General features: G+C 33.5%; 1 protein-coding gene across 1 annotated transcript in view; it reads right to left on the bottom strand.

The window, feature by feature from the left end:
* Positions 1-9,872: 9,872 nt before the first annotated feature.
* The window catches only part of LOC129232607 (L-2-hydroxyglutarate dehydrogenase, mitochondrial-like), a 52,970-nt gene continuing 50,150 nt past the window's right edge, over positions 9,873-12,692 (bottom strand). The window contains exon 8 of the mRNA XM_054866742.1: positions 9,873-10,169. Coding sequence (XP_054722717.1) covers positions 9,962-10,169 — 208 coding nt within the window. The 3' untranslated portion in view covers positions 9,873-9,961. The remainder of the gene's footprint in view (positions 10,170-12,692) is intronic.

Here is a 12,692-nt window from a genome sequence, read left to right on the forward strand (position 1 = left end):
CTTCTAAAACGTTAGAATCCATGAATCCGAATTTGAAACAACTGACGATGTGCACCATCCCTGAAGTAGAAGATCAGGGCGGTCATTCCAAGCTCGTCAGCTAGCGAGATCGAGATTCTCGCTCACGTGATTGGTTGTGACGTAGAAATGTGGCAATTTAGCACAGTCGTCCCTCGCTACATCACGCTTCGACTTTCGCAATTTCACTACATCGCCGTTTTTTCTCGTTTTTTTTTTTTTTTTTTTTTTTTTTCAAATATAGTACTTAGCCTTTTTTATGCGCTTGTGTAAACTTTTTTTCTACAAAAGAATAACAAAGTGTATGTCTTTTCAGTAAGGTAAACTTTTAACTAAGGTCTGACGGGCTAGTTGTACGTGGAGGTATAAAATTGCAGAAGTAAGTGTAGGGAATCACTATCTCATTTTAACTGTTAAGCACTAACTGGAAAGTATAAATCACTGTATTATATTACTAGGGGATAAATACATCTGTAAATGGTGTTCAGCAATGCACTAGCTTTTTAAGTTGTATACAGTATACTCTCGATTATCCGTGCTAATCACCGGGCGGAGTAGTACGGATAATCGAAAAACACGGATAATCCGAAAAATCATTTAAGGAATATGCAGGATAACTATTTAAAGGGAAATTTGAAGAAACAATGTATATACTCACACAAACCAGGAACTTTTCTTCGAAATTTATTGCTTTAAAAAAATCGGTAATACATTTTTGTTTTCTTCGTTTGTTTAAATTGTTGCGTATGTCCGTAGAATTTTTCTTACTGCAATTAGTTCTCCGTAATCGTAACCTCTTGCACTCAGGTGATCCAATAAATGTTCCACAGATTGTAGAGCAATAGAATGTGAAATTGTATTTTCTTCATGTTCTTCATCTTCGTTTTCGGTATCGTCACTCGCGTTTGATTCAGTAACAAGTTCAATGATATTTTCGTCAGTTAGACATCAAAATCCTGATTCACGTTCGTCGCATTTAAAGCACTCTTCGACATTTTCAGGGTCAACTGATTCGAAACCTTCGGCTTCTTTAACTTCCTCTATGATGTTATCGATATTATCGATAACATCATTGAAACTATAGAAAAGTGTGATTCCAAAATGATGCACGGATAATCCGCAAACCGGATAATCCGCACAAGGATAATCGGGAGTATACTGCACGTAAATGTAGACGAAGAATGAGGGCTCCTACGGTCACTAACGGCCAACTGATTCTTCATCGAACAAGTTGAGGTTTTTTCATAGACTAGTGGTAGTGTGAAAGAACTGCGTGTGTGTGTAGTTTATTTCCCAATAATTAACAATGTGATATCTATTACGTCTAACATATCTAATTTTCTCATATTTTGTGCAGTATGTTAAGTAATAGAAATGTAATGGTGGCTAAGGGTGCTGTTTCATGTCTAAGGGGCTCTAACTATGATTAAAAACCCATTTAAATTGCCGTAAATAAGTTTTATGCGCTCTAAGTAGAAAAGTATATACAGAATCCTACTTTGCGGAAATTCAGTTATCGCGGTCAAGTCTGGAACGAATTAAACGCGATAAACGAGGGTTGACTGTATTCTAATCTACTTGAACCTAGCCACAAGCTAAGTTCGAGTAGATTAGAATACTACTTTGCCACATTTCTACATCACAACCAATCACGTGAGCGAGAATCTCGATCTCGCAAGCTGACGAGCTCGGAATGACCGCCCAGCTTTGTTCAAGTGGTGCCGGCAGTATCGAAATCAAGACCACGTTTTTGATCTTTTTTCTCTCAATATTTTTGATTAAACTACGAATCATGAGCTTAAAAACTTTCAATTTCTGTAATTTTGTCGGTTATATGCAGGGGTAACTGTGAGTTCATCAAAAAATACCTGAAAGTTTCGAAGCGAGAACAGGGGGGGGGGGGTAACCTTTGGCCGCTATTACTTAAGTGCACCTATGCCATAGTATTAAATAGTTCAATAGTCAGAGTCAAAATAGTGTGTGTACGTTTGATTAAAATTTTAATGGGTTACAAAGTTACTTTTGAGCTTGTGTTATACAAAATTATCTGGACATTTGTCCATCTTAAGGGATAGGTGTCCATCTTAAGGCTCTTGCAGGTATATTTGATGAGTATTATATAATTTAAAAAAAATTGCGGAGGTAGGGAGATAAAAGCATAACAAAAAAAAACCATAATTCCGGTATTTTCGGACATAAAAACACCGGAAATACGTCCGAAAATACCGGACATTTGGTAAAATACCGGAACACAATCACCCCTGTATATGTGCATATTAATTAAAATATCCGATGGTTTCGGTATTAAAATGTGGAATACGGAAACAGGGCCGGACTGGGTGGTCAAAAGGGCGCGGGAAAGCCGAGTTGAAGGGCGCCGATTTTGCCTCCATAATATCTAAGGATTTAAGAGATAGTGCGGACATTTTAAGGGGATAAAAAAATCATTGAGAAGTAAAGAAAGTCCTTTTTTTTGTTACAGAAAATATCCAAAAGAGAAGTTTTATTTTTTGAAAGTTCAACAATAGTAGGAGAGACCCCCCCCCCACAACAGTGTTGGCATCCCCCCTTAAATATTACTGATTACCCCCTAGAAATAGACCCTCGCTAAAAAAAAGAGGAAACCCCCCCCCCCAAAAAAATACCCCCTGAAAATTTGAAGAACGCTGAAGGGGGGGGGGGATATTTTCTAGTTTCTAAGAATGAGAAATTTTGCTAAATGTTTCTCAATAGGCACTTCTTCCAAAAATTCATTGCTTGTTCGTCTTTCTTCTGGAAATGCATCATTCACTAGTTCAATAGCATTAGGAGACAACATCTCTTGCCGTGTTATATTATTTTTTGTGTTGTCGATTGAATATTTTTCACTGGTATCTGCTGTCGTTTTAAAACATGATGCTGTCATTTTGTCACATAAATTTGTCGATTCTTTTAGCTGAGGAGCTTTTTTCTCCGTGCGATCAATATTCATGCCCAAGTTGTTTTTTTTTTTTTCGTATTTTTCTTGCGTATCATATGCTAGTTGGTTAATTTCAACAAAATGCTTCTGCAGTTCAAAACTAAAAAGAGATGTACACCACATTTGAAACTGTTGTCCGTTTTCAAAGACTTAAAAAAAAATTTTTTTCACTTTTTAATGTGCTAAAGTATAAAACTCACAAAGAATCAATTAAAAATATCATTTCACTATAGCATTGTTAAAAAATCTTTGCATCTCTGCATGGTGCTTTTTACAGCATTTTAGTTATGCAATTATTTTGAGAATAGGAGTGAGTGTTAATGAGTATCACAGGTTATAAGGTTAAATAGATCATTACTAGTTTCTATAAATGTACTTTAAAAAGAAAAATGGTACGTTTTGGATGAATAGTACTACAAGAAAGGCATTCAGTTATGAACGGAAAACATGATTTTATAAATTGGGTAAGTCAAGAAATGTTATAACCTATCTAGAGATGTAAAATTTCCGGAAATTTTGAAGTGGTGGAAAAAAACCATTTTTTTCAGGAAAAATTGGAAAATTTGTTTTTTCATGAATAAAATTGGGGTTTCTCAATAGCTCTGTTTCTTGGAACAAATAAAGGGTTAAACATGAAAAAACATATGCTATCCACACATCTTTTTCTGCTTGACAGAAATACACATAAAGGTAAGTTTAATTAGAAAAAAAAACTTTTTTATAACTGAGAGCTTTCATGGTCAAACACCAGAAATAAGTCAAATCGTCATTCATCCAATAATATTGGGTAATGTGTGTCTAATCATAACAATCATATTTTCTATTTTAGATTGCCTTTGAAACTCGAAATATTATTGAAATTTTCGACTTTCAAACATGACTGATATTTTTTCGAAAGAAAAATAACACAACAATGTAACTTTACTGACTGAAAATGAAAGCTATTGAGTTTTGATTTTTTCCAATCCAGTCTAAGTCCAAATTAAAACTAAATTAGTTTTTCTTAAGCTGAACCAAAACTTAAACTGGAGTTTCAGTTTATTCATACGGCCGTGCTAAGCACAGTAGTAAAAGTAGTCATACCAGCACTTTTGAACAAAACTGAGTTATTATAACCAAGTTGTTCTCTGTTCTGAATCAAATATATGGAAGAGCCAAACTTTAAAACACAATCTCAGCTTGAGCCCAACTGCAGATTCCACTTTTTTGCTTAGCACGGCAGTATACAGGATGCGGCAAAAAAAAAAAAAAAAAATCGGACAAAAATTGTATCATCGAATAGAAGAAAGGTAATTTCATTTTAATGAGTGCCTTATTTATTTTTGTCTTTCACTTTATTAGAAAGTAATTTAGGATTTATTTCCTAATTTGTATTGTTTTTCGGTTTTCTTACAATTTTAAGCAAAATACCTGCTATTTTAAGTTGTTTAACCAAGAAGAACGACAGTTCGTTTGCTTGTTGTGTCTCTGCAAACAGTATTTGAAACGATATGCCGTTTCAAGCGGCTTGGAAATGATAGTCGATGTCCGGAAAGTGTACAAAAACGAACAGTGAACATTTCAGTTAATCGTCAGGTCATCCAAAAGCGAGTTCAATGAAATCCTTGGATTTCCACGAGAGAAGTCGTTTGTAAGACGGGAATTTGCAACCGATAAGTGCGACTAAGGGAAAAAACAGCTCAAACAGAAGTTTTACGAGTTATAAAAAGTTTAGGCAATCGTACGACTCCAAATTATGCCAGAAACGTTTGAGATGGGCAGCAAATCCACCTTGGAAGAGATAACTTTCACTGATTTACCGTTCAACCAGCTTAGATCCCCAGAACAATAGGATTTGGTGTGTAGACACGCCAAGCACCTTAGAAAATGTTAAATATCGCCAAAATCCGAAGTCAATCTTGATCTGTGATGGAATCTGCGCAAGCGACAAAAAATCTAGTTTTTTGTGGATGAGTGCCGTAAAATGAATCAAAAAGTAAAACAGAAGGACATTTTAGAAGTTATTGTACTTTGTGGGTCCCTAAGAGCACTTCAGCAATGTAGACTAGGCATTTTCCTTAAACTCCACACCGATTCATATGGCCAAAAAGACAAGAGTGGTGTAAGGCGCATTGTTTTTGACATGATATGATCTTTTGAGGGGGCTCTCTACTCGCTAGAGCTCAATCCTATTTATTACACTGTATGGCCTAGAGTCAAAGGTCTACCCTAAACTACACATAAGTTTGAACTCTCTAAACCAATTGCTTTATAGGGAATAGGATTGATTAAAGGATTTGCGGCCCTTGAATGAAAATTTCAATAAGCAGTTAATTCTGTGTATTACTGCAAAAGGGTGCCAGTTTGAAACCAATTAAATTTATTGATTGCTGAAGGTCTTCTCATATTATTTTTTGTGTTTTGTTAATTTATTTATTTTTAATAAAGATTCATGGAAAATTGCTTGTTCTTTTTTTTTTTTTTTTTGTCGCATCCTGTACATTTGGATCGCACAGTAAGCAGAAACATAGTTTCGTGATTTAAAGTTATGCTTGTTTGTTTTATGGAGAAGGAAAATAAATTCTTCACTAAGGATATTGGTTTAAGCTTTTTTGAAAAAAGAAGTATTATTAAACGTTTTTTGATCTATATGGAAATTATATCATCGTACCGCAACTTGCATTAAAGTTACACAGTATTTTAACATACAAGGGAGGGGGGGGGGAATACGTCAAAATTTGTGAGAAATTTCTATTCACTTTTTGCTGAAAATTTCAATTAAAACTTCCTGAAAAGTTAAAAAATTCATTTTTCAATTTTTCCGCAGTAGAAATAAACCCCTTCGAAAAAAACGGTTTTTTCCGTTTTTTCGGAAATTTTCCGGTTTTTTCCGACTGTTTTCATCTCTAAACCTATTAAAAATGAAAATTAATAAAGAGTAATTAAGATGAAGAATTTAGTGCGGATATAACATGAGAAATTACACTAGTGGTTAATTAATTTCAGCTCTTTAAAAGAAAAATCGAATTATGTTTATTCATTTGTTCTGTACTTAAAGTATAATATTATTTATTTGCATCTCAAACGTCAAATTTAATACGAATTATGCCTTTGTAATGAAATAGACTTATTTATGCTAGACCTATGATTATTAACATGATAATGTCAAAGCAAATATCTTGGGCCAAAGTTACAAGAAAATACAACCAATCAAACTCTTAACTCATCCAATGCACCTGATTGCCTCTTTGCAGTACGTAATAAATAATATTTTGATAACACTGCACCTATTCGGAAAAGCTTGAAAATTAAATTATTTGAGAAATCTTTTTATGTATGGATATACATTTAAAATTGCTATTGTAACCATTATAAGGAATAAATGAATTAATAAAATAAATAAATTAATTAATAAAACTTTTGCAAGAAAACTAAACGATTTCAATTTAAAAGAACAGATAAATTTCTTGACCATCTTGTCTAATTTTCCCCTTGCCTCCTTTTTACATTTAAGAATTCCTTAATTTTTTCGAAGTAAAATTAAAATTACAATTTTTTTGTTCCGCAGGGAAAGAAAACAGGAGGGTGTTTCGTGATGATATTTTTTCCCCCATTCTTAAAACAGGATCTAATTTCTGAAAATTCGTTTCAGAAATTCTCGCTAACCAAAGTGTTATATTTTAAAAGTACATAATAGCAAACGAACATTTTTAAAACGTTTCCACTCATTTTTATGGGATTGTTGTCTTAAAATTTCGAAAACTTTTTGAGTGTTAAATTTGGTTTTAGAAAACTGACTCGAATTAGAAAGAGCCGTCATGAAATAAACCAATGATATTAAAAAGAGAGGGAGAATGAAAAAAATACTTCATTGACACGCTTGATCTTAATCTGCTTTACTATTTAAGATAATAGTTTTCAGTTGATAACACAAATCACTTAGATTTTATCTTTCAACTTATCTAAGTACTTTTTTTTTTTATAACTATGTGTTGTGGAAAATTTTGCAATCATTTATTTGTCATTTCGCAGCTCATAGATCATATTACAGTTTTTTTACGAATCATAGATTGTATTTCTATAATTTACGATTATGCATGAAGGAAAATATTTTCGCAATAAAAAGAAAATGAAAACTGAAACGAGTAACCTACTGTTGAAAAGATCCTTGACTTGATGTATCCAATTTTGTTGCAGCTTCAAAATCACATGTTTACTAATGCTAAAATCTGATCCAAATGACTCAACGATTCATAACAGCAATCGGACCTCTGTCGTCTAACTGGATAAAATTTATGATAGTTGTCTTTCCTTGTCCAGCAGAAATCCGTTGCCACAAATCCCCAAGCATCGCAAATCCTTATCCATAAAACGCATCTTAAAAGGCGTCATTTAAAGCCATAAAACCATTAAAGTCAACATGTGTGGTCTACATGTATGCTCCTTTTTTTCTACTTATCATTAAGATAGTTTGTTAAAAGCTCTTGCACAAGAATGATGCGAAAGACCCTCATAAAACGCTTTAATGGTTAGAATCTTAAGCTTTTTTTCCGTGAAAAAGTGCTCTTTATTTTTTAAGCAATCAAGGGCGCCCATATGCAAAATTTTAAGGTAGGGGGGGGGGGGCTCAATAATCTTCCCCATGGTTTAGCAGAACATTTTTCCCCACGGAAACCGATTTCAGTTTAGATTAGAGATATTAAAATTTGACATTTTTAATAACGAATTCACTAATGGCTGGAAAAGAAATTTTTATACATTTTTGCAAAGAAGCACTAAAAGCAAGGAAGTTTTCATTTCTAAGGAGGGAGGGGGAGGCAATATACTCTCCTAATATGTGTATAACTAACTGTGCAGATAGAAAACGAATAAAGTTTTCGATATTTCTCGCATTAGATTTCTAATATAGTTTTTAGTGACCCTTATTAATATTTGTAATACCAGTAGCGTACCTAGCATGGGTGACACTCATAGCGGTAATTTGTGATATCACCCCCCCCCCCCCTTTAAAATGAAAAAAAAGTTTAGATTCTATGTAAATATGAAAATTTTCAGAAACAACTGCATTTGTGAAAAACAAAGTGTTTGTAGTGGGATAATATACAGAAAAAAAAAAAGAAAACTATAACTGCTTTTTATGTAACTTGCCTCAAACGCGTGTGGGCGTCGAGTGGTCTAAAAAGTAAGGGTTTCTATATGAAATTGTTGGCCCCCGTAATTACTTTAAACGTATCGCACACACAGGGAAAGATAATGGGTTTTCAGTTTGGTGGTATAAGAGGTCACTATTATGCCTTAGTATTGACAATATGAACCTAATTCTTAGTATAGTAGTATTAATTTCATAACACAGATTAAAAAACTTCCCAAAGTGATATAGTTAAAGGAAGGCAGCATAAAATGCAATAATATAACGATTTTATGCAGAAATTCAACTATAAATATTTTTAAGGTAGTACTGTAGCTTACACAAGGGTTACCCCCCCCCCCCCCCAGGGCAATGACGAACTCCCTCCAAATGCTACGCAGCGCGCCCCCCTCCCCCGAAAACGTAACCTTTAACATGATATTTAAAAAATCCTATGTGATCCCTAAAAATTTCAATGCCAAAAGAGGCCATGACCCCCCTTTTTTGTGCACACCTCTGGCTAAAAAGACTAATACAGTGAAGGGATTAAATTTAGTTACAAAAACTGGAATACGTTTTGAACACAAAGCTTGCCGACGGCAAAGAACTTTAACTTTTGTTATGATTTTAATTGACAAAACTTAGTTTAAAATCGAAAAATGTTTTATCTTTAAAACTTTTCGGCATCTTTATTGTGTTTAGTCCAGTAATTCCCCAAATGTGCCCCGGGAAGCCCTGCAATCCTCCTAGGACCACTTCGAAATTTTACTATTTTTTTCTCAACTAATTTAGACTTTATTATTTATGAAACTTTTTTCCATTTTTTGCAGATCCTCTGCAGGATAAATAAGGGCTATTCAATGCAAAAGTTAAATCAAAAGACTCATATTTATTTTTGTCTGTCAGTTACGAGTCACACTTTTATTTTGGGAAGGGCGCCATGCAAAAATCCAAGTTCCGAAAAGGGCGCCTTGACTCAAAAAGTCTAGTAGGAATCACCGTACAGTAACGTTTTTTTTTTTTTTTTTTGAAGCGACTAAAAATGCGACATCTGTCATTGTGTTCATCCGTTCACTAAAATATTGATTTTATGCGACTTATTTCGACATAATACTATTTTCAATGCGCCGATTTCAAAAATTAACATTATTTGTAATCTTACTTGCTTCTATTGCACTCATGATCGTTATCAGCCAGCTATCCGCTCTGACAGCAACTTAAGTACGGTCAATAAATCAAACCATTCTTGACCATAGATATTTGTGCTGTCACTTTCACCCTCACATCCCATTTTTATTGAGGAAACACCATGGATCCGCTTTTGTCCCCAGAACTGAACCTTGGAGCAAAAGATAAGCCACAAACGGGAGCAGACCGTTTACGAAACGAGGGGGGACTAATTGCCTTTATGAGGGTAATAAAAGGGAACGTTTATATAAAGAAGAAGAACATTGCTTTTGCATCTGAAAATATTCACATGCAAAATCACTTCTTGATTTTACATAATTTATTTCCATAATGCTAAAACATTGTTTTGGAAAATAAGAAAACAACAGAAGGGCGCCTTTCGAGAGGGCGCACCGGGAAATGTCCCGGTCAAGTCTATGGCCAGTCCGGGCCTGTACGGAAACCAGCGGTAAGTAGAACTTCCGATAAGTCGAAGTTTTTCGTCGGTCCCTTTACGTTCGAGTTATTGCGAATCGACTGTGTATATTACAAGCACAAAAGTTTGTCTAACTGTATAGTTCTACTAAAAAAGTAGAGATTCAACTGCGACGGTGAGTCGCAATGGACTATTAGTCGATTTTAATGAAATAACATCTCGATGGAACAAATCAACGCCGCAATTCTTTTTAAAGTTCTAAAACCTCACTGTGTCAGGAAGGACTGTGTAGCCTGAAAAGTTCTTCTGCCTTGTCTGCAACCACCTTGGCGATAGCGAGGGAGGAGGTGGCAGCAGGGGAGGGGGCATTCCTCACATGCAGGACCCTCCCACGGAACTCCTCGCGACCTTCATCGAACACAAAGTCGTCCACCAGTTCTCCGTCTTCGGCGATGGCCTGGGCCCTCACTCCCGAGGGCCCCCTGTGGGAGGGAGAAAGGGAATTGAAAACGACGGCTCGAGGAATTTTCACATAGGTTGACATCGTAAATAGATATTCAATTGATTGAATCTCTATTTACGATGTTAAACAACATACCCAAAACTAAGTTTACATCGTAAATAGAGATTGAATTGATTGAATCTCTATTTACGATGTTAAACAACATACCCGAAACTAAGTTTACATCGTAAATAGAGATTCAATTGATTGAATCTCTATTTACGATGTTAAACAACATACCCAAAACTAAGTTTACATCGTAAATAGAGATTCAATTGATTGAATCTCTATTTACGATGTTAAACAACATACCCGAAACTAAGTTTACATCGTAAATAGAGATTCAATTGATTGAATCTCTATTTACGATGTTAAACAACATACCCGAAACTAAGTTTACATCGTAAATAGAGATTCAATTGATTGAATCTCTATTTACGATGTTAAACAACATACCCGAAACTAAGTTTACATCGTAAATAGAGATTCAATTGAATGAATCTCTATTTACGATGTTAAACAACATACCCAAAACTAAGTTTACATCGTAAATAGAGATTCAATTGATTGAATCTCTATTTACGATGTTAAACAACATACCCGAAACTAAGTTTACATCGTAAATAAAGATTCAATTGATTGAATCTCTATTTACGATGTTAAACAACATACCCAAAACTAAGTTTACGTCGTAAATAGATATTCAATCGATTGAATCTCTATTTACGATGTTAAACAACATACCCAAAACTAAGTTTACGTCGTAAATAGATATTCAATTGATTGAATCTCTATTTACGATGTTAAACAACATACCCAAAACTAAGTTTACATCGTAAATAGAGATTGAATTGATTGAATCTCTATTTACGATGTTAAACAACATACCCAAAACTAAGTTTACATCGTAAATAGAGATTCAATTGATTGAATCTCTATTTACGATGTTAAACAACATACCCAAAACTGTCCACTTGCCAGGTGGTGAGGAAAGGAAAAAATAAACATTGAAAATAAACAGGCTAATTTTTACTAAGGGGGTATTCGAGTCTAGAGGCTTCATTTTAAGGTGATTTTACAGGCATAATAGAAAAAAAACAGTAGCTATTTTCATTATCCATTTTTATCAGTTTTTTATTGATACTTTAAAAGTATAAAAATGCATAATACTTGGGAAAAAAATCAAAATTGAAGTTGGTGAAGGCTGGCCAAGTGGGCACTCGAAAAAAAGGGGGGGTCTCCTGGTTGACATGATTCTAATCCTCCAGGTGGTCTGAAACATATAGTTACAGTTACTTTTTATTAAACGAGGGTGTAGAATTGTCTGGACCAGGGTTGGCAAGGTTTTGCCGGGGGTGGAAAAAAACCACATTTTTTACCACCCGGCAAAAATAGATTTTAGCCAGTTTTTGCCAAAGTGGCAAAAATAGATTTTGAGTTAACTTACAGACAGTTTTTTTTTCTTTTTATATAAAAGTAAAAGCATGAAAAGATTGATAAAATTTTAATTTAATTATTTTTATAGTTGAAAAAAAAAAAGGTTTAACTTATTTTTAAAGTTATGGAGCATTTTTACTTTTAAATTTTTAAACATTAACATAAAATTTCAGTTTGTAACATCTAAGACAAATAATTAACTTGCAATGAAAAGGGGTAACTTCTTACTGATAATTGATAAAAGGCTTTGCCATTTTCTGTAGAGTGAGCTAGTATCACTAAAAAGTAGAGTGAATATAGAATGCACATAGTGATCAGCTTTTTTTTCTTCTTTTTAAATTCTTCTCTTGGCTATCCATTTTCCCAGTAAGTGAAAAAAAATGCATTATTTCTTTAGTGAGGAAAAGTTAATATTTTTCTATATTCAAGTAAATATTCTGTTATTGATTAAATAGCTTGAAAATCTTAGTGGGATAAAAAAGGGATTAATTAAATATATATATATATATATATATATATATATATATATATATATATATATATATATATATATATATATATATATATATATATATATATATATATATATATATATATATAATTAGAATTCAATCTTTTTATTAATTTACTAAGCTTAAGTAAACATTCCTCGTTTTAGCATTGAAGGAATTGGCTCATTCTGAAAAAATTGTTTTAACAAACATTTAAAATCTTAAGTTTTGCAATCCCAACATTTGTTTTTTATTTATTTTTCACCTTATAAATGAGAAGTAATATGGAGAGACATAACTAAAATATTAAAGTGCACTATTTATATTATATTGTCACTATTTCTTGATTAACAATATAATGCTACTCTATTTGCAATTAAGTTTTTGCCGTTTTTTCCATTATTGCCGGTTTTTTCCATGGTTTTTTCCACTGTCTGGACAAAATATCCTTTTGGGGGGCAAAAAACCCAACCCTGGTCTGGACGAAGCCGATTTGAAAATAAAAAAATTTTCACAAAATGGCGCCATTTTGAAAAAAAGAACAATTTTTGGCTCCTTTTTTAAATTTTGGTATT

This window comes from Uloborus diversus, unplaced genomic scaffold, assembly GCF_026930045.1.
Source record: "Uloborus diversus isolate 005 unplaced genomic scaffold, Udiv.v.3.1 scaffold_13, whole genome shotgun sequence".
NCBI classification, from domain to species: domain Eukaryota; kingdom Metazoa; phylum Arthropoda; class Arachnida; order Araneae; family Uloboridae; genus Uloborus; species Uloborus diversus.